Source organism: Corvus kubaryi, unplaced genomic scaffold, assembly GCF_017639235.1.
Source record: "Corvus kubaryi isolate FWS band 111438036 unplaced genomic scaffold, C.kubaryi_AGA036_p1.0 37367, whole genome shotgun sequence".
In the NCBI taxonomy this organism is placed as follows: Eukaryota; Metazoa; Chordata; class Aves; order Passeriformes; family Corvidae; genus Corvus; species Corvus kubaryi.
In genome coordinates this window covers 286,280-306,560 of record NW_024581119.1, presented here as the reverse complement: position 1 = coordinate 306,560, position 20,281 = coordinate 286,280, and the positions used below count along the sequence as shown (strand labels likewise).

The 20,281-nt window shown below is 56.4% G+C and overlaps 2 protein-coding genes and 1 long non-coding RNA gene across 4 annotated transcripts in view; 2 read left to right on the top strand and 1 right to left on the bottom strand.

The window, feature by feature from the left end:
* The window catches only part of ZBTB16 (zinc finger and BTB domain containing 16), a 54,755-nt gene extending 47,236 nt beyond the window's left edge, over positions 1-7,519 (top strand). Inside the window, exons 4-6 of the mRNA XM_042034367.1 lie at positions 1,850-2,020; positions 4,146-4,313; positions 4,591-7,519. Of these exons, the coding sequence (XP_041890301.1) occupies positions 1,850-2,020; positions 4,146-4,313; positions 4,591-4,820 (569 nt within the window). The 3' untranslated portion in view covers positions 4,821-7,519. The remainder of the gene's footprint in view (positions 1-1,849; positions 2,021-4,145; positions 4,314-4,590) is intronic.
* A 781-nt stretch (positions 7,520-8,300) lies between these two features.
* Positions 8,301-15,517, bottom strand: LOC121667577 (5-hydroxytryptamine receptor 3A-like). 2 transcript variants are annotated; one of them, XM_042034370.1, is made up of 9 exons: positions 15,324-15,517; positions 13,168-13,334; positions 12,983-13,027; positions 12,529-12,638; positions 11,779-11,948; positions 11,398-11,558; positions 10,947-11,157; positions 10,564-10,797; positions 8,301-10,390 (listed from the first exon to the last, which is right to left on the bottom strand). In XM_042034370.1, exons 1-9 carry the CDS (start codon positions 15,388-15,390, stop codon positions 10,092-10,094), a joined length of 1,464 nt encoding a protein of 487 aa, XP_041890304.1. In that variant the 5' UTR covers positions 15,391-15,517; the 3' UTR covers positions 8,301-10,091. The 2 variants fall into 2 exon arrangements, with proteins under 2 accessions (XP_041890304.1, XP_041890305.1); XM_042034371.1 differs by having other exon boundaries at positions 13,168-13,331.
* LOC121667582 lies at positions 13,292-16,829 on the top strand. The gene is made up of 2 exons (XR_006017110.1): positions 13,292-13,674; positions 16,326-16,829. It is a non-coding gene; the product is annotated as an uncharacterized LOC121667582 (long non-coding RNA).
* Positions 16,830-20,281: the final 3,452 nt, after the last annotated feature.

Sequence of the window (20,281 nt, the reverse complement as noted above, 5' to 3'; positions counted from 1 at the left end):
AAATTAAAAACTGCCTTTTGCAGGTCCCAAGAAGCAGTACCTGGGGGATGCCCAGGTCCAGCAACCAGCCCCGTCCCCCCACGCATGCACAAGGCAGCTCGTCTCCATCACTGTGGCTGCTGGAGTCAGCCCATTTTTTTTTCAAGCGGGGGCCAATTAGTTTCACAAATGAGGGCCCTACGGTGCCAGGGAGGATTTGTTACGGCCCCGGGCGCCGGCCCGGCGGCATTGTCCTGCCCTCCGCCCCCACGGGAGCCCATTGTCCCTGGCCCCAGCGGGGGCTACTGGCGGCAGATTTATCGGGGCCGGCGTCCCGCCGGCCAGGGCCTCCGCTCCGCAGCTGGCCGCGGCGCTGGGGGCTCAGCCCCGGGGACCTTTGACCCGTCCTGCTGTCACCGCCGGGGCCGCCGAGGGCCGCGGGGCCACATACCTCTTGGGATTTGCTTCGCACTGCCCGTTCGGGGCTGCCTGCTTTTTTTTTGCTTTTTTTTTTTTTAATTTTTTTTTTTTTTTTTTTTTTTTGTCTCAGGAGCGTTTTGTCCGCAGCTGCGTGGGGGGCACAAGAGCCTGCAACCCCCCTGGGTAAATCCCTGCAGAGGGAGAAAGGCAGCTCCCGTGCGGGGCCACCTCTCTTGCTGCTTTTATTCCCATTTCACTGGGGTTTTTCTTCAGATTTCGGAGCATTTTTGGGTAGCCCAGCGCATGGCTGGGATTGAGCATCCCCCCAGGCAGCTCCTGCATCCCCAGCAGGACAGAGCTAGCCATGGCATGCCACCACACCTGGGTGGGTGATGGCACAGTGTGAACTGAGATGCTCTCTGGGATGCCTATTGCCCATGGTTCCCAAGCTGGAGGGGTGGGTCTGCCCAGGAGCATCCTTCGCTGTCACCTGCCTGCATGCTGGGCAGGACCGTGACGCCGATAGTGCCACTGCCCACCATGTCCCTGCCCTGTGCTGCTGTGGTCCTGGTGGTCTCCCCAGGGTTGGTTTTGGCAGTGTGGCACTCCACCCTTGCTATTCCTGAAGGCTACATGGATCTGTTGGTTACCTTGAACATCTTGTGCTGCTAATGAATTGCTAATACAATTTTCTAGCTAATTTTATTTCCATAGTCCTCACATTTTAATGTCTCCAAAAAGCGAGCATTTATTTGCTTAATCTCCCTGTGTAATACAATTTGCAGTGACTCACAGTTCTGAACAATCAGCTATGCATAAGCAAAAACAAACTGTTTAACGGCACAGAGGTCTGAGATGTTTATGGACAGGGTAGGAGCACCTGGGTTGGGGTTTTGTCCCTGTTCTGTTGCTGCAGCCAGGTTTGTACCCATGAGCAATGGGATGGAGCCTGGATCTGAGTTGGGGCTTGGGGTCGCACACAGCGCAAGGGGTGGGCACATCGCCCTCTCGCATTCTGCCTCCTGCCCCCCAGGGCAGCTTCGTGGGGCACTTCTTGGGATCTCCTTTCCCCTGGGCATCACAAGGTCTGAGCTCGGCAGCTGCCAGAGGTGTGTGGGGATGCAGTGATCACTCAACAGCTGCCTCGTGTTTGGGCATCCCTCGGCATTGCCAGGGCTCCCAGCTGCCTTCAGTGCAATAAGAGCCACTTGTCCTCTTCAACTGTTCCCCTCGGAGGGCCAGTGTCAGCAGGCTCAGGGTGGCCAGGGTCCTGATGTTGGGACTTCCAATGACACCCAGAGCCCTGCAGCTGTTGGGGTCCCTTCTGCTGCCAGAGCATCCCTGCTGCCACGTAGGAGTAGGTACCCCCACACAGTGGGGTGATGGGACAGCGGGCTGGGGGTCCTGGGTGCCAGGCAGTGCCTAAGCAGGGTCTCTCCCTCTCCCACAGGTACAGACATGGCTGTTTTCTGCCTGCTGTGCGGCAAGCGGTTCCAGACGCAGAGCGCCCTGCAGCAGCACATGGAGGTGCACGCTGGGGTGCGCAGCTACATCTGCAGCGAGTGCAACCGCACCTTCCCCAGCCACACCGCGCTCAAGAGGCACCTGCGCTCCCACACAGGTACGGCAGCACCACCGTGGGGACTCGGGGCTGGGGCAGCCGGGACATGCTGTTTCCCCATAAAAAAGAAATAGGGGGAAGAAAGGTGATTTGTATTGAAAGTGTGGAGGTGACTGAAGTGGCTTGGATTTGAAAAACAGAACAAAAAAAGGTGCATGTAATGAGTTGATCCGGCCTGAGGTGGCACGTGACCTTCGTAGGGGGTGTGCGATCATATCTGCCTCATCAGCTTACGGCGGTAGATGCACATAATCAGCTGGTGCTCGGCCCTAATGGGATTAGGGCGACCTGCGCTACGTGTAGCTGGTGCTGCCGTGGCCCCACTGGGGCAGGGCTTGGCTGCAGGATTGCCAGGCGGGAGAGCACGGCTTGGCTGCCTCACGCCGTGTCCTCAAAGCGCCCGCACCGTGTCCTCAGCTCCTCTGATGGCGTCCCTGGGCAGCTGTGTGGTCCCAGCCACACCATCAGCACCATCATTCGGGGCCAGTCACAAAACACTCCAAGCTGATTCTTGGGGGATGAGCAGGGTTGTGCAGGATCACAGCCAGTGCCATGGCTCCTCACAGCTGCCTGGGTGAAGCATTCCTCGCCCATCCTTTGCCCACACAAGTGGGAGGCTCATGCGCCCTCCTTGACAGCACTGCTGTTGCTGACAGGGAACAAAATGTGTGCTGAGCCAGGATGCCCCTTCTTTCTCTTGTCAGGCAGGGGGCACGCACACAATCTCCAAAAGGGATGCAAAGGTGGCTGCTGGGGGTTGTGCGGGTGGTGTCGCAGAGGGTCACTCTGTCCAGCCTGTGGCTGGCAGCTGCCAGACCCACACATGGGCTAGGGGTCCCAGTGTGGGAAACGGGAATCCTGTGTTGATGATAAGCATGTTAATGCTGAGCGCTGGAGCTATTTATAGCCAGTAATCCGGTGACCTGGGCTGCGGGTCGGGCTGCGCGTGTCCCAGTCCAACCTCTGCTGCTTTAGTAGCTCCCGGCTGTGAAAAAACACTGGGATCATCGGTGCTTTAGGAGCATTTAATCGTGCCACGTGGTGCCATCCTGCACAGCTGCAGGATGCTCCCTCTTCTCCCAGGGCCAGGGTGCTCTGTGGGCTCAGGCTCCCCTGAAAAGTGGGCGGGTGGAAATGCTAGCTGCCTCTGGCTGCAAAATTGCTGTCTTTGACTGTAGGATCAAAAGCCAAAGTGGCAGCTTGGAACTGGGCACGGGGAGGGGAAAGTCAACAGCAGCCCACAGGCACCACCTGCATTGCCTTTGGAGGGGAGCTCCAAACTGCATCCCAAGCATCCTCCTCCCCCCAGGTGCCCAGGCAGCAGCTGTGGGAGGGGGTGAGGGGCCGCAGGGCTGGGCTGCGGCAAATGGGGAGAGAGTAAAATACCATTTTAAAGAGGAAGCGAAAGCACGGGCATGTGAGTATATAACGAGAAGGACAATTTATGCCCAGGCACGAGTGCAGTTTGACACGGGGATAATGAAAAAACGTAGGTCATTGTGGATGACTTAAGCCTTCACAGCTGAAGAAAATGTATGAAATGCGGGGAACATTACACGCTTGGCAGCTCCGCACATCTGCAGCAGGACAAGTGAAATACAGTTCACCATTCTTTACCATAAACTGTGCTTGTAGGATATGCGGCACAGAGAAATTGTAATTACAGTGACAAGACAAATCAGTAATATTTAAATATTCATGAACAAAGTCTCGGACGATCAATCTATCTTTATTGTCCTTGCCTTCGCGGCTGTAATAAATAAGTAGCTGGAGCCCTCACCTTTCCTTCAAATCATTCTGCCTTTGGTGCCGAACCAGAGTTCATTTATCAGCCGCCTGGTCTGGAGTGTGGGAGATGCCCAGGGCTGGGTCTGTGCCAGTGCTGCTGGGTGAAAAACCTGGGAACTGGTGGTGGGAGGGTTGCAGCACGCTCCAGTCTCTCTGCCATGCCACGGACCTGAGCATCCCCTCTGTACGGGCATGAAGGGACCAGCACACTGCACTGGGGAGACGGGGGTGCTCTCTCCTCAGGATGGCACTGGGTGCCAGTGATAAAAAGGCATGGGAGCTGATTTTGGTGTGGCCCAGCGGTCACGGCAGCCCTGACCCCCACGTGTGCTTGCAGGCGACCACCCCTACGAGTGCGAGTTCTGCGGCAGCTGCTTCCGGGACGAGAGCACACTGAAGGGCCACAAGCGCATCCACACCGGTGAGAAGCCCTATGAGTGCAACGGCTGTGGCAAGAAGTTCAGCCTCAAGCACCAGCTGGAGACCCACTACCGGGTCCACACAGGTACATGCTGGGGTGTCTGTGGTGAGGCTGGCAGTGCCAGACCGGTCCCCCGGCGGAAATGCTGGCACGTGGACCAGGGCAGCAGCCAGGGATATTGGACCCCCGGATGCACCGGCACGTTACTATCATAAACAGGGGATCAATAGTCACATTGGTTCTGCTGTTCATTACTTGGTTATCGGCTGTGCCCGCTGCAGCAGCATCGATGCCGGGCAGTTGATTAGCACCTGGAGACCCCGCGCCCCCACTGACACCCCTGTATCCCCGTCTCCCACAGGCGAGAAGCCGTTTGAGTGCAAGCTGTGCCACCAGCGCTCCCGGGACTACTCGGCCATGATCAAACACCTTCGGACCCACAATGGCGCTTCCCCCTACCAGTGCACCATCTGCCTGGAGTACTGCCCCAGCCTCTCCGCCATGCAGAAGCACATGAAGGGCCACAAACCAGAGGAGATCCCCACCGACTGGCGGATAGAGAAGACCTATCTCTACCTCTGCTATGTCTAAGGGAGGAGGCACAGGGGCAGCAGGGCCAAGTGGCAGATGACTGGGCAAAAAAAATCCCACCAAACCCGCAGCATCCATGGCCTTGTTTGTTTTCAGTTCTCATTCATTTCTTCTCACCGGAAGGATCCTGCAGCTCATGCTGGAGCGAGGGATGCACCAGCCCCTTCCCCAGCCCTATCCACACTGCTGTCCCAGCTGCTCATGCGCCTGCTGCCCTCGCACCCTTGCTGCAGGGCAGATTTCACCCTTTGCAACCCCCGGCCAGCCCCTCCATCACCCTTGGCATTGGCCACTGGTGCTGCTGGGAAGACCATGTAGTAAAGAGGCGCTTCCCTGAAAGTGTGAGTACAGCCAGTGCTCTGGGAAGGCTTTAATTCCTGGTGTCCTGTGTCACTGCGTAGACCCTGCCGTAGATGCCTTGCAGAAGACCTGAGCTCCCGTGTGAGGCTTGGGCCCCATTCTGGCAGGTTCTCATGCTCCCAGGCTGTGGCATCGCAGGCAGGAGAGCACAGTGCCCTGTGAGCCACAAGTGCTTTGGCAAGAGCGTCCTGGGGGGATCCTGGCCAGAGGAGGGTGTTTGGGGCAGGGAGCTGGCTGTGAGCCAGGCTGCCTTGAGGTGTTGCCAGGTGTCTGGGTGGGCTCAAGGGGCACAGGAGGCTGCTGCTCTCCCCATGACCAAAGACCTCTCTATGCATTTCTCCCTCCTTCCCTGCCTTCCCAGGGCAAGAGTGAAGCCCCCCATGGGGAGATGCAGTTGGTTTGGTGATGTGCAGTCAGTGCCACTGTTGGGGCTGTTAGTATGTGGCATCACTCCGAATGCAGGGATCCTCTTTTCTTCTGCTGATTTGGGGCACCTGGAAGGTGCCACGTGTGGGGTTTTTTGCCCAGCCCTCAGCCGCAGGAGCCCACAAGCAAGGGGTGTCCGGTGGCAGGCAGCTTTGCTCGCCACTTTCTTTGCTTTTTTTTGGGGTTTTTTTGAACTTTCTTTTGGAATATTTCCACGTTTAGCACATTTTACTTGAAATTACCTCGTTTTTTTGTGACCTCATGAGCTTTTATTGATTTGGGAGGGACAGGGGACGGCATGGCTGGGGTGCACCAGCCATGTGCCCAGCATTGATGGTGGAGAGGTGGTGGGACAGTGGTGTCCCTGCCCACCTCCTGTTGTGCATTATCCTTACCAAAACTGGTATTTTTTGCCTGGCCCCATGGGGCTGGGAGTGTTGGTTCTGAAGCTACCTCTTGTGTTCGTTTTTGTTGTGTTTCTCCTGCGCAGCCGCGGGCTTGGTGGTTCCATCCCGTGGCTCTTTTTTTGTCGTTTTGCTGCGTTTGGGTGAAAAGGGGGAGGAGGGGTTGGGGAGAGTGGGACAGTGTCTGGATACAGTTTGGAGGGACACAAACCTCTGGGTTTGGGGTGCCCATCCCACCTCTCCTGGTGCCAAGCAGGGATACGGCTGTGGGAGCAGCATCCTCCCTCGCGCCCCAGTCCGGCTTCGCACGTGCGTGTGCCTCTGCACGTGGGACCGTTGCTGCTCTGCGCAGGGTGGACACCGCTGCTGTACAATCCGGGATGTGACTGTGGAGAACGGCTCGTTTAATTGTTGTGCCTAAGAAAAAAACAGAAAAAATATTAAAAAGAGTAAACAGTTCTTTCACACAGAAAGTTGCTGCAATTTCTGGCATGTGCACGGCAGGCCCCTGTGGTGTCCTGGCGCTGCCAGACGCGGGTGCCATGGTGCCATGGAGCACATGGCCGAGCTCATGTGGCTCTTTTTTTTTTGCTTTAACCTCCCCTTCCATCTCACCATCCCTCTCCCTCAGAGACACAGCCCCCATTGCAACAGTGTTGGGGTCAGCATTGGAATGATGCTGCCGTATCCTGGGCGCACGTCCCTGCACTGTTTGCCGTGGCGCAGCCCCCGCCACCCCTCCATATATATATATATAAGTATATATATGTGTATCATAGCAGTGAGGACCAAGCGCCGCACGGGGCCCCGTGGTCCCGGGCTCCCTCTCCCCTGGCTTGTTGTCAGTGTTGTGAGCGCCCGCCTGCCCGTCCCGTTGCTCTGTGTTGCCGCTCGTGGTTCGGGTCCGTCGCTGTCCTCGTTCCGTCTACCTCAGCACCTCTCTGAGCCCGGGCGCAGAAGGTGCCCAAGTTCCCCTTTGGTTTTCTCAGAGTATCTATCAGCTCCTATTTTTTGTATGACTTTTCCTGTCTCCCCTCGCCGTTCGCTCCCCTGCGGTTCTGCTTGCAAGTCCTCTCTCTGTCCTCTAGCCACAGATGCCGTTAGCTAAAAGTTTCCTGAAAAATAAAGAAAAAGAAAAAAAAAAAAAAAACCAGTTGTGGTGTCTCCTAGTTGCAGCTCTCCGCATCTGCCTTCGTCCTGTGTAGATTCAGATGCATTTCTTTGTAAGACTTCAGTGTTTCTGACAGAGGAAAAAAAAAAAGACAAAAAAAAGAGAATATACTGCTGCAGGTTTTTTTCTCTCCATGTGTCACTAAGTGAAGTTCGTGCCTTCTATAGCAAAGAGAATATTTTTTACATCCTACTAACGGTAGATTTTTTTGTAGTAAACATTTTTTGTATTTTTATTTATAAGTCTCATAAGGAAAATAGCAATGTTCAGTTGTATACCTTGAATCTGCAGTTAGAAAACAAAAAAACTACCAATAAAGTTAATTCCGTTGTCTCGGCCTGCTGTCTCCTGTTCCTGTGCCTGCCGAGAGGAGGAAGAGGAGGAGGAGGAGGAGGAAGGACGCATTCCACAAGCTTGGGGTGAGCCGTGGGGGTACCCACGGTGGTGAGTTCGGGGGTGCCTGTTCTGAGGCGGAATCGCGGAGGTCCTAGTCCTAAACCAACCCCAGTGGGCAGGGGCTCTCCCTGGACTGTCAGTGTCCCCACGGACAGGGAGCATCCACAGCATGCTGCCTTGTGCTGCTGCCTGCCCATGTGGCTCACCAGGGAGCGGAGCAAGTTTGCCTCAATGAAAGTGAACTCGTTCATTTAAACCTGCCTGCAGAGCCGTCCGGCCCCCCGCTGCGTTAATTATCCTGTAGTTCCCGACTGATTGCTGTACACTAAGCTTAAGCCCTCCTTTATTTATTTACTGACTACATTAACGGCAGCGCCTGCTCTCCTTTTGTGCTGTGGCAAACCGCACAACACCGCACACCGCAGCTGGGCCAAGTGGGTGCTGCCATCACCACCCAGCCGTGCCTGTGCCCGACGGGTCCTGTCCACCGCCAGCCTCGGCCTTGTGATGCTGTTAGACATTTGTTACAGCACAGTTGGAGTCACCAAGTCCAGAGCATAATTTAGTTTTTCCCAGGGATGAATGGCATGTGCCAGTGTCAAGGCCAGGCTCATCCCCTGCCCCTGCATTTCCCAGCAGGTTTGAGGGGCTGCGTGTCCATTCCAAGGTCCTGATGGTGGTCCTGTGTCCCCCAGTCCACCCCAACACAGCTCTTCCAGGAAGGCTTTGGGCAAGTGGTGAGGAACTTTGGTCCAGTTTGGGGCAAGCAGAGGTGGTCCTGCTGTGAGCAACCTGCGGGCTGCAGCGCCCCAGGAGAAGGGGGGGCAAAGCCCCTTGCCGGCGTTCAGCCTGGCACAAAGGCTTTGTTACAATAACGGGGAAATCGTGGTAGGACCGGGCCTTTGTGTGCACACTCACACAGCAGCTGGGAGCGATTATGCTGCAACAATGTTCTGTTCCATCAACATTATGTCCTCATTAAACCTTTATTAGGAGATTAGATTCAGATTTATTGATTTTTTTTTTTTTTTTTAAAGAGGAAAATCCAAGCTCCTCTCAGAGAGATGCCTGGAACTTTTTCCCGCATGCAGCACTTCCCAAAGTAGCAAGAGGGCAAAGGGAGAATCAATCTTTCCTCCAGCATGGGCAACCTGTCCTTCCAGGGGAAAGGACCGCTGAGCTGCTTGAGGAGGTTAGGTTGGGTGCATGATGGCTTCCTAGCACGGGGAGGACAAGGATAAGGACCAAAACGCTCCATGGGATACAGCAGCACAGGTGAGAATCTTGCAGTGCAGCCCTGGGGGACTTCAGGGTCACGGTGGGCAGGAGAGGGATTGGCAAGGCTGGCTCAGGAGTCTTGCTGCCCAGTCCCCTCATCAAACACATGGGCTGGGCGGCATCGCACACCCGGGTCAATGGCCCCATTGGATTTGTCTGTTGGAGCGTTTGATGTTACACGAAGGCAGCTCATTCCAGAGGGTGTTAATTGCCTGCTGCACTGATCAGGTCTGTAGCACCATCGATCTCAGCAGGATCAATGGGCTGATTTAGTGTCTCACGAACTCTTTAACTGGACACCTCATCAATAGGCAACCACTTACAGACCATCAGTGCATTAGTGCGGGCCGGCGCTGGCAGGAGCCCACTCCACCCGTCCTCAGCCCCCGTCACTCAGAGGTAAGTTTTCCTGCAGGTGATGGCTCTGGGATGGTGAGCGGGAGTCTTGTTCTGGGGCTGGTGTGTTTGAGGGCGGATGTGTGAGAGCCAGGTGGTGTCGATCCACCTGTCTCCCATCACCTGCAGGCCCACTATATGCAGAGATGCTCCTAGAGCATGGGATGGGCCCTTGCAGCATCTACAGCACTTTCCTCTGCTCTTCGCCTTGTGCCTCTGCCCTGGCAGGGGCAGATCGACAGCAGGAGCTGGGACCTACCGCAGCTGTGATGGCATCTCTCCCAGTACCGCGTGCTCGCGGAATCCGCCCCGTTGCCATCCCGGTTTGTCCGCGGCCTGACACTGGGTCTCTCCCAGTTTGCTGAAACTGCTGAGCGCAAGCATGGTGAGGATCTGCTGGGCAAGCGTACCCGGGGGCCCGGGGTAGGGAATAAAGGCAGCAGCCGGGGTGAGGGGTAGGGGAGCCGAGGACAGCGGGACCCCTGTGGCGGTGGGGATCCCCCGGGGCAGGGGGGACCCCACCCGAGGCCGGGGGACCCCCGGTCGGGAGGCGGCTGGGCCGGGCGGCGGCGCCGCTGTCCGCGGTGCTGAAGCTGCGGCCGGGGCCGGGCCGGGCCGGGCCGGGGGCGCTCCCGGGGGGTGGCAGGGGAAGCATGCAGAGAGGTTTGGGCAGGGTCATGGAGTCCTAGGGGCTCCTGCTCAGCTCTGCCTTCCCGCTGCGGAGCTGAGGGACGTGAGAGATGTGCCCGCCTGGGTGGACAGACACTGGCGAATCCCAGAGCCAGGGACAACGTGCCAGAGTGAGGTCCCCCGTCTCCCGCCCTGAACAACGGGCATTGCTCAGGCATCCCGCCACACCGACCAGAGGGTGCCCAGTGTGATGCTGTAAGCCAGGACGGCTGCCAAGTATACCCGGAACAGCAGGACATCCAACACGTAGCCCACTTGCAGCCACTCGCGGGCGACATCGCGGAATTCCTCGCGTTTCTCCAGAAGCTGGCGGATAGCCGTGGTCTCGCGCAGGACCTCCTGCAGTGCTGCTAAGCCCTCTGTCCGGCCAGCAAAGGCCAGTGTGGACCTCGTGCCCCCCACTGACCCGCACTCCCGGGGGTCCTCACAGCCATAGGGGGTCAGCTTGGCTGAGGGATCAAAAGAAGCAAATGTGAAAAACCTATTAAGATGGGGAACTGGGGTTTCTGAGGATGAACTAGGCACCCAGTTCACCATCCAAACAGGGGCTATGTTGGTGTCGATGGCTACAGAGCACTTAGACTCCTTCAGATCCCACAGGCCCTCTCTGTGCAACCCTTACCTGTGCTGTCATTGTTCTCCACCTGCCTGGAGATGTCCAAGCTTTGCGTCCTGCTTTGGCTGAATTTCTTCCGGTCCCAGACACAGAGCAGGATGGTGGCTCGTTCCAGCAGCAGGTGTTTCACCCACTCAGGGACATGGGGTTGCAGGTCTTGCTTGTGCACCAGGCGCACGATCAGGATGGTTTCCGTCAGGCTGATGACGAGCAGTGCCATGCACACCACAAAGTAGATGCCTGCAGAGGCATCAGTGAGGTGAGTGACCTGCAAAGGCTCATGCACAGAGCACAGGCCCAAGCAAATCCTCCCTGCTCAACTCTCAGGGCCCTGTGGTCTCTGCTCACGACTGCCGTGGCAGTTGGATAGGCGTGTAGAACCACCGTACCTATCAACGGGGTGCCGACGGCAGTAGCTGGCAATGTGTCGGACACAATAATGAGGAAAACCGAGTAGCCCAGCAGGAGAGTGATCTTGAAAGAGACCCTCTCACCACTGTGGGGAGGAAGGTAGAAGCCCACAATGTCCATAACCATCAGAAAGATGCTGGGGAGCAGCAGGCTGACGGTGTAGAAGAGGGGGCGTCTCCGGATGACTACCTGCAGGACAGAGAGACAGAAAAGGCTGTGAAGGGTTGAAATGAGGCTTGCAGCTGGTGTGGCTCTTTGCCAAGGCAGGTGAGGATGGTGGGAGGCACTAAGGTGAGCCAGAGGAAGGGCCCACTACCGGGAGCCTCCCACCTGCAGGCAGGAGCTGCAGCACAGAGCAGCGACAGGGATGGGGCAAGACCCTTCCCTCGTGCCGTATCCCTGAGAAACACGGTGGGCAAAGGCTCTTACGTAGAACTTCATCTCAGCATAGCTGTCACTGCTCTTGACACTGAACTCCTGGAAGCGGCTGAGGACGTAGAGCAGCTCCCATTCGCCCTGGTTCATGAAGACACTTCGGTCGAACTTGACGAGCTCCGGCTGACGCCACAGCGAGAGGTTGATATCACGAACTGGGGGGCGGAGGAGAGGTGAGAACTAGGGGTGCCCTGCCCAAAGCGCCGGCAGCTGCCGGCACCTCCACACCGGCTGCGTGCCTGCCCGCCCCTGCACGCTTCCCCGATCCGCTGGGGCCATCTAGAGGGACGAGTTGCCTCCTGCACGGAGCTCCGGCCCAGCGGAGGTCCTGCCCGCTCCCTCGAGTCCCCCAGCCGTGGGCGTCCCGGCACTCACTGTGGTGCAGCCAGCTGGTGAAGGTGAGCGAGCAGTTCTGGACGTCGAAGGGGAAGCTGTAGATGTCCAGGCTGCAGGCGGTCATCACCTGGATGGGTTTGAGGTTCTGCACCTCCCCGTGATGGCTGACATAAACATAGGGGACGTGCGGGGACTTTCCAACATCCACACTGGGGGACAAGAGGGACAGAGATGTGGGCTGGAGAGCACTCTGGGCAGGGGTTCCTTCTGTCAAATAGCATTTCAGGGGGGAACTGCCCAAGAGACAGGAATTTGCCCCCCGTTCTGCTTTTTTGGTAATATCCTTGCAGGCATTTCTACCTGGCATCACCTCTGCACTGCCCAGACTGCTGCTTTCTCCCAGCCCGAGAAGTGTCTGTGTCATTGTCCCAGAACCCTCAGGAGGCAGTGGGAACAACTTAAATCCCCACGGAGTGGGAAGGACACCAGATAGCTTCATGGGAAGAGCCAGCAGCTCTGCAGCTGCCCTTGCATTGTACTGTCTTCACAAAGCCTTTCTCCTGATATCTGGATCTCACCCCCAGCACAGTGAGGGTAATTAACAATGGTTGTGGTTAGCCAGCATTGGAAATGGCCCAACTGCCGAGCCGATCCCCATCTGCAGCTCCCTGATGTGGGGAGGCTGCCAGCTCTGTGCCAGGAATACAAAGCATGGGACGGTACGTGCCCATGGTGGGCGAGGGAGTTCCAGTCCCAGGCTATCTCGCTCCGGACTTTGGCTGCACTCACAACTCATTGATGAGGATGTCGGGCACCCAGATGCTCTCTACGGGGAGGGAGATCTGCGTCAGGTTGTCGAAGCGAGCTGGGTCCCACCTGAGGAACTCATCTGTCCAGTGCTGGGGACAAGGGAGAGGGGACTTGGTGGGTGAGGTCCTTCCACTCTGCCAGCACACAGACCCCAGACTAGCACCAAGCAATCTTCCCACCCATAGGAGGGAGGGAGGAGTTATCCTTCAGCTCACACAACACCAAACAGTGCAGAAGATGGAGCATGAAAGCTGAGCCTTGAGGTTCATGTGCTACAGAGGTCTCGCCAGCCCCCAGGATAGGTTTCCCCTCACTGCTCTCCTGCAGGACTGCACGCTTCTCCCACAGGAAAACATGGGGTTTTGGGGGTACTTGACCCTGGGGGGGGGAGGGGGGCCCAGCAAGGAAGGGGTGAGGTTTCACGGCTACTCACCTGCCTGTACCAGATGTAGGTGGTCAGCACCTGGTTCTTCTCATCCTGTGGGAAGATGAGCACACAGTGTCAGAACGGGGACGTTTACACTTCGGAAGATGGGCAGAGCATGCTGGGGGGATGTTGCATGCCAGGTACCATTCCCCTCCCTGTGGACACATGCAGAATGGGAGCAGAAGACGCACCACGCTGAGGATGGCATAGACCATGAGGTCGATGGCCACGTTAGTGGTCGTTCGCCAGTCCCGCACAGGCCGGCTGCCCTTCTGGTAGTGGGCCAGGAGGTAGTGGGACAGGCGGCGCAGGGTGGGTTCGGACGGCTCCGGCATCCGGCCCCTGTGCTGGGTACCTGCTTAGCAGAGGGAGGAAGGGAGGGAGCGAGGGAGGCTGCTCGCACTGGGGCAGCGGCTGCCATCACCCTGCGGTGTGCCATGGGCTGCGGGATGCTGCCAGCTGCCAGCCCTCACTTACCTGTTGGGATTTCCTATTCAAGTTAAATAGGAGCATCCTGATGGGAAACAAGCCTGGCCAACCAGAACCATCACCTAATATGTTACTGATATCCTGTGCTGTGCAGGTGGTCAGCGCTGTGACCTTCCCCAGCCTCAGAGGGCACAGCTGCCAGCCTCCGCCTTTCTGGACAGGTGCCAGGACAGCGGCAGCAGGGACCACGAGGGACACACTGCCCCTGGGTAAGTTTCATACCATTCACTCCCTCGAGGGCCCGTTTTTTGTTCAGCAGGTGGAGGTGGTGAAGGTTAGAGATGAAGCAGGATGCTAAATTCATTTATTAGGTATCTTGGTGTTTGCTTCCTGTGAAAACAGTCCCTTGACTGGTGACAGCAGCATCAATCAAGGCCAAATTGCTTTCAGCACCATGTCCTCACTGCCAGGCAGCTGGAACGCAAGGCAGCTGGAAAGCCACGGCTGGACCAGGGCAGCAGTGCTACACTTGTGGCTGTGCTCTACAGCACACCCAGCCCCAGAGTCCAATTCCAGCATAATGGAAGAGACTAATTGGAATAGATCTACAGGAACTTGGGAAAAGCTGCTGGAAGGGAATTTTATTCTGTATTTTAAGCTTAAAAAAAGAAAAAGCAGCAGCCTCAGCCCCTCTGACATTGCTCACTAGCGGTAATACTGGGGAGCCAGCCAGGTGCATGATGCTCACCCAGGCAGGTATGAACCGACAGAGGCAGCGAGATGGGGGGAGAGGCAGCAATTAGGGTGAGGCGAGGAAATAACAGGTGCTGCCATCACCACAGCTTGGGCCAAGGGGCCTTTCCTGCTGCAGCTGATGGCAGCTGGCTCACGCTTGCACTCCTCCTCACACCTTCTCCTCCTCACATCCATGCCACCCAGGTCTGCGTCAGGATGCTTTGGCAGCAGGGAAATGGCTTTGCAGAGGGAGGACTGGGCTGGGTTCACCTCAGATGCTCTTTGCCTCTTCTCCAGACACCACGCTGGTCTGCTCAGCCCAAAGCTGTGCCAGGATTGTGCTGGCAACTCACCTGGCGCAACTCGGCACAACCCTGGCACAGCCCTGACACATGGGGATCTGTCTGCACAGCCCTTCCTGCCTCCTGGCTGGCATTGCCAGGGTGAGAGTATCACTGTTCCCACTCCTTTTCTGCCACCTTTGGTGTGCTAACGGTGGGAGAAGGTTTGGGAGTTGGGTGACAGGAGCTACATGACCTATCCAGAGATTTGAGTCACTAGCCTGCTGAACACTTTCAGCTGTGCTGGTGCAAAACAGCACAAGGATTTTTGTGCTATTTCCCAGGAATATTAGGTAAGAAAATAACAATGGAATAACAAGGGAATATGTTGGCCGTCAATTTTGCACTGTGCAGAGCTGCAATTACAAACTATAGGCACAGCATCATGCCCAAAACCCAGCTCTAGGTTATGACGGACTAAGCATTATATTGGAGAAAGCCCTTCATCAGGCAGGGGGCTCGGGCAGCACCTCTCAGGCAGTGGGGTGCAGACAGGAGACCCCCATGTCTCTCTCTGTCCTCAGGGCTGTCTCTTGGCACAGCTCTAGAGTACCTCAAGACCCCCCAGTGACGAACCCACATCGTAGAGCTGGGTTCTAATGCCCCGTTGCGTTGCTGCCAGTGTTACCCAGGCAGGATGCACCTTCAGGCTCCGCACCGGAGCTCTCCCATGCTCCAGCTTCTCCCAGGTATGTCGCTTCCCAGTAGCATGAAGGCTCCCTTAAAAGCAGCCTTTGCCTGCCACTCAGCACGGCTCAGGTTCTGGGAAGCTGCTGCTCCGTGCCAGGAGCAACCCGCTCTGCCTCAGCTCCCCAGCTCTGCCCACGGGTCCCTCACCTTACCTGGGCTCTGCAGCGTCGAGGCCAGCGGCAGCAGGGCCAGGAGCGCCCCGAGAGCCGTGGGCACCATGGATCCGCTGGCTCCAGCCGCCGCCGGCTCGGCGGAGGACTGAGCGGAGCAGGGAGGAAGGCGGCACTCGTATGGCTTTCCCCCCGCCGTCGGGCTTTTGAGAACGCCCAATTAATCTCGCGATCAGCCTCTCCCGCTGCATCAAGTTTCAGGCTGGGAGGATGCGAGAGGGGCCCACCCCGCTATCCCCCCACCCCCGCCCAGCTTTCAAAGAGCTTCCCCGTCCTCTGCCCAGGCGCCTGGTTGTGGCAAAGCAGATTTTGGGGTTGTACATCACGCCCATGGGCAGTGGGGGCACGATGGGGGGAGAGGGTGCTGCAGGTGCCAGGGCTGTGCCAGGAGATCCTCTGCAGTTGGAAAGACGGGGTAAATCCTCTGAGAGGCAGGGGAGGGGAGCCTGTCCAGGGATGTGGTACTGACACAGGGTGGGTTTCCATCCGCAGGGGAGAGGGGAGCTCTGGAGGTACCGGGCTGCCCTTCACACCCTGCAGCAGGTGGGTCTGTCCCACTGACAGTGGCTCTGACAGTCGCAGGTGGGGGCCGCACGTGCAGCCTGGGGCAGCAGCTTTCCCCCAAACCCTCAGACCTGCACCTACACCGGGATCCATTTTCACCGCAGCAATTTGCATTTGCTGTAAATTTCAGCAAACAAAGTGCTTCCTACTGGTATCAGTTTCCCAAAATATTTAACACCTTGGGGCAAACAAGACTAGAAGCAAAGCCTGGTCAGGTATTACTGGGAGTCAAAAGGCCCTCGGTGTCCACCCATGCATGGGTTCCCTGCTCAGGCTGCCCATTCATCCCTCCATGTGACAGCATCATAGCCTTGGGCTGGGCAATGTCCCTCTACCCGGCAGGGGAGCCTTCCCTCGACCCTCAGCCTCTATAATCTTCTGTATTCCTCTATGTCTACACTGTCCTTGTGTGTGTTGCAGGTGCCCGTGCTCCCACAAAGCTGCCAGCTGCTGGAAATCCTGGGGAAGCAGCGGGCAGGGACCAAAGCCTGCAGCAGTGGCGTAGAGCAAATTGCATCAGATGCCGGCATGGAGTCACTTAAACGAGATAAGAATTAGTGCGGGGCCCTGATGAACTCCCCCTTGGCTGCCAACAGCGGTGTCAGGGAGAGAGCAAGAGCAGAGCTGGGGCTAATTTGATTTCTCAGCTCCGTTAGTGGCTGGCAAGTCACCTCCCAAGGAGCGCCAGCAGCTCACAGCACTCTCCCCTTATTGAATCTGGGTAATGAAAATCACGGGCAGCGCCGCCATGGTGCTGGGGACTGTGCCCCGCTCTGCCCCCTCTCCTCCAGCCTCCTGCATCTGCAGCCGGCAGGATGAGGCCAAGGGGACGTGGACTGCTCCAGTGGAGCCTCTGCTGCAGCATCATTAACTGAATTTTCTCCCTTGGGTTTTACATCTTCAACTTAAAGAGATTTTAATGTAGTTCCTATCAGCCCTCCTGTTATTGGATATCTAATTAGCGTGATCTACTGTAGCCTCATGTTACGCGCGCACGCAGGGGGCTCTTGCAGGACATTTTGTGGGATGGCTGATATCAATCGGCAGCACCCAGATCAGATTTACTTTCCGAAATAGCATAATGGGATTTTATTAGCCCTGTAATCTGCTGCACGGTAATTGCTTTTCTGGGAATCGAAGTGCTCAGTGCCTGGGGCTTCCCACAGCTCAGACCCACGTCCTGTCCAGGCTCCGCTGCAGCCAGGCATGGCAGCATCTCTGCACTGGGATGGGCACTCAGGCCTCTCTCCTGGAGCAGCCACGCTGCAAGCAGGTTCCCTGGCTGGGCAAGCAGGTATTTAGCCCAGAGCTGCAGCGATCTCAGAGGCTGGGGGGAGCACAGGGGCACAAGCACAAGATCCCCAGCATGTGATGGCACAAGTGACGCCCTGCATTCCCTCCTCACCCCAACCTGACCTCATCCCAAGTCCTGGGTGTGCAGCATTATGCACTGTATTCCTTCAGCAGCTCCCACCCCGTGCCATGGAATGTGCTGGGGGCTGTCAGGCTGTGGCAGGAGCATGGCTGGGCCCTGTGCAGGATGGGGTGTTGTAGCCAGGCTGGGGACCACAGCGGGAACAGGGAGGGAGGCCTCAATTGTGTTGCTTGCCGGTTCGGAGCGGGCAGGAGACGGAAGCAGCTACTCCTCCAGGCTGCCAGGGTTCGCCTTTCAGAGCGCGTTTGGAGCGTCAGAAGCAATAAAGCATCAGCAAGGAGCCCTGGCAGCACAGCTGCCTGATGGCCCCGGCCCCATCACACGCCTGAGGCCGCCCATTACGGAGCCTCATGCTCCCCGAATTGCATGTCTGCTATGATTTAACGCTGCGAGACATGAAATAAACACTGCAGGCAGGCAGGGCTGCCGGCATGGGCATGACCAGGCTCACAGCAGCCCCCACTCCCATGGGGCCCTGTACCCAGGGACAGTGGTCCTCAGGGATCCCTGGATCACTGCAAAGGTCCTGGGGGGCATACAGGATCTCTCCTCTGGCACTCGCCTTGTGCAGCTCCAAGACCGAAGCACAGACCAAATGCCATGAACAGCTGCTCAGTGTGGTGCGCTTGGCTAATTTAATTTAATTTGGGGATGCTGGTAGCTTTGTCCCGTGGGCGCAAACTGCATGGCCCTTGGAGAAGCCAAAAATTGCCCATTGCAGGTACCAAGCCCGTCCTCACCCCAGTGAAGGAGCCCAATGCTTTTAAATCCCCCAGAGAAGGGATGGGAGCGCTTTCCTTTCAAGTCCTCTCTTCCATTAGACACCCTTCAGGTGTTTGCAATATTCTTCTACCATTTCATTACCATTAAAGCCAGGTAATAATAAGTACATGAAGGTATTTGGAGCCCATTGCTGTTAATGAAGGAGATATGGCTGATACTGAGTGGGACGGCAACTATGCATCACAGGCTGAGCACCATCCAAGGTCAGGCAAGAATTGCCTTGCTGAGAGCTGAGACTTGGCTGTTTTTTCTTGTATGGCTGTCTTTTCCTTTTACCTTTTACTTTTGAAGGAGACCTGTGCTGGAGGCTCACTGGGCAGGAGAGGGACAGGGGGCTCCAGTGCTGTTGTGGCTGCATGCTACCACCTTGGAAAAGTCCCCATCCCCAAAGCAGGTTTGCAGCAAGGATTGTGCACACGATGACTGCCTTGATGTAAAAGCCTCGTGTCTGAAAAAGTCTTGCAGAAAAGTCTTCTGCCTCTTGTTTCTCTTGGAATTCAATCCATGGAGGACTGTGGCAATGCTTGAGAGGTTGGACATGCTGCAGGGTGTGGGGACAGCCCTAGAGGGCACAGTGACAGAAGACAGTCCACTCTGAGGGTTTTATTTTTAAAGCACTTATTGCTTCCTTTTACTAAGTTGAGGCTGTATGGAAGGCTCTCAGGACATGGAAGGAGAGGGCATGTCTGCAGCTTGCTCTGTCTGAAGGTGTACAATGGTAAATTATCTGGGACGTAACGGTGCTGTGACTGCACTTAATGCTGCAAACAAATTGTTCTACACCCTAGTTAGTTATCACAGCATTAATCAGGCTGCTAAGCATTAAACACAGCCTGGACAAACCTGGAGCTAAAAATAGGGGTCTGAGTTTATCTTTGTAACTGGGACATTCAGAATTTTTATGGTTAATAGTTTTTTTTAAGGTAGGAAAATCCTGGGGACTCTTCCCCGAGCAACGAAGTTCAGGTAAAGCACCACTCCCTCAGCAGCACATGGGGGTTCCAGAGTGTAAATCACAGTGCCCAGCACTTCGTCCCTATCTCTCACTATTAATAGCCTGGCAGGATCCCAAAATGAGTGGAATTTCTTACTTTGATGCATTTAAACATTACTGGTTGTCTTGTTTTTCCTTTGCACATCAGGGAAATTGGCTAACAGTGGCTTCCTCAGTTTTACCTTATCTACACTGCTACCTCCTCCTTCTTGCCTCCCGAATTCCTCATCTGGAGTACCTGTGAGAACCAGGGAGCTGGGGCAATCCCAGAACAGCCTACACTGAGATTCCCACAGCTCTTCCAAAACAAAAGGCAAGGGATGGTCTGTGACTGCCCAGGAAAACAAGTGTGGGAGATGCCCACCCAGCTGGGAAAGGGCATTTTCGCGGGAGAATTGGCAACCAGGGTACGGCAGAGGCACCGTCTGACCCTACTATCTCCTTCCTCCTGCAGTGCCGCAGCTCCGCTGGAAATGCCAATGCCATCAGTACTGCAGGAGCTTCAGTGCCCAGTGGGGCACAAACCTAGGCTGTCAGTTGCAACCGACACGTCCCTGATGATGCAGGAGGACAGTTTTTCACCAGTTTCCCCCAAAAGAGCTCAGCCCTGCTGGCTCGTCAGGTCGAGCCAAGTTGCCCAGGTGCCTGAGCCAATCTCATCCGCGGGTCCAGTGGCTGAGCTGTGGACAGCGTCGGGTCTGCACAGATATACCCGGATCCTGCGCAGCCCCCGGGGGCCCCTTGCTGGAACGTCTCCATTTCAGCATCGTTTTATTAAGAGAAAGGCAGAATCCGGGCTGTGAGGAGAACACAGGGCCCTTTGGCTCAGCAAGTCTGAGAAATGCCTATCTCCTGCTTATTTATCAAGGCCCGGCAAAGTGTGGGTTTGGATGGAACAGGAAGCAGGTGCCGGCCCCTCGGTTGTTTTGAACCTTTTCCTCGCGATTTTCCCCTGGGGCGCATCCACCCCTGGAGCATCCCAGTCCCCTCGTGCATCCTCCATTCGCCGCCCTGCTCGCAGCTTCCCGCCCTGGCAGCCTCGGGCCAGCACAGGCGGACACGTGTCAGCCGCAGCTTGGACCAAAACAGGGTTTTAAAAAAAAAAAAAAGGGGGGCGGAGGGGGTTGTTATGGTTGTAATTAAAAGAAAATAATTCACTTTTAT

What these genes read in the sequence shown, in the direction of transcription:
- LOC121667577 (XM_042034370.1), bottom strand. Translation starts at nt 15,390, where the DNA reads ATGGTGCCCACGGCTCTCGGGGCGCTCCTGGCCCTGCTGCCGCTGGCC. An exon ending in CGTCGGCACCCCGTTGATAG is followed by an intron (nt 10,798 to 10,946) that starts GTACGGTGGTTC and finishes ATGCCTCTGCAG; the next exon opens with GCATCTACTTTGTGGTGTGC. An exon ending in GGAGAACAATGACAGCACAG is followed by an intron (nt 10,391 to 10,563) that starts GTAAGGGTTGCA and finishes TTGATCCCTCAG; the next exon opens with CCAAGCTGACCCCCTATGGC.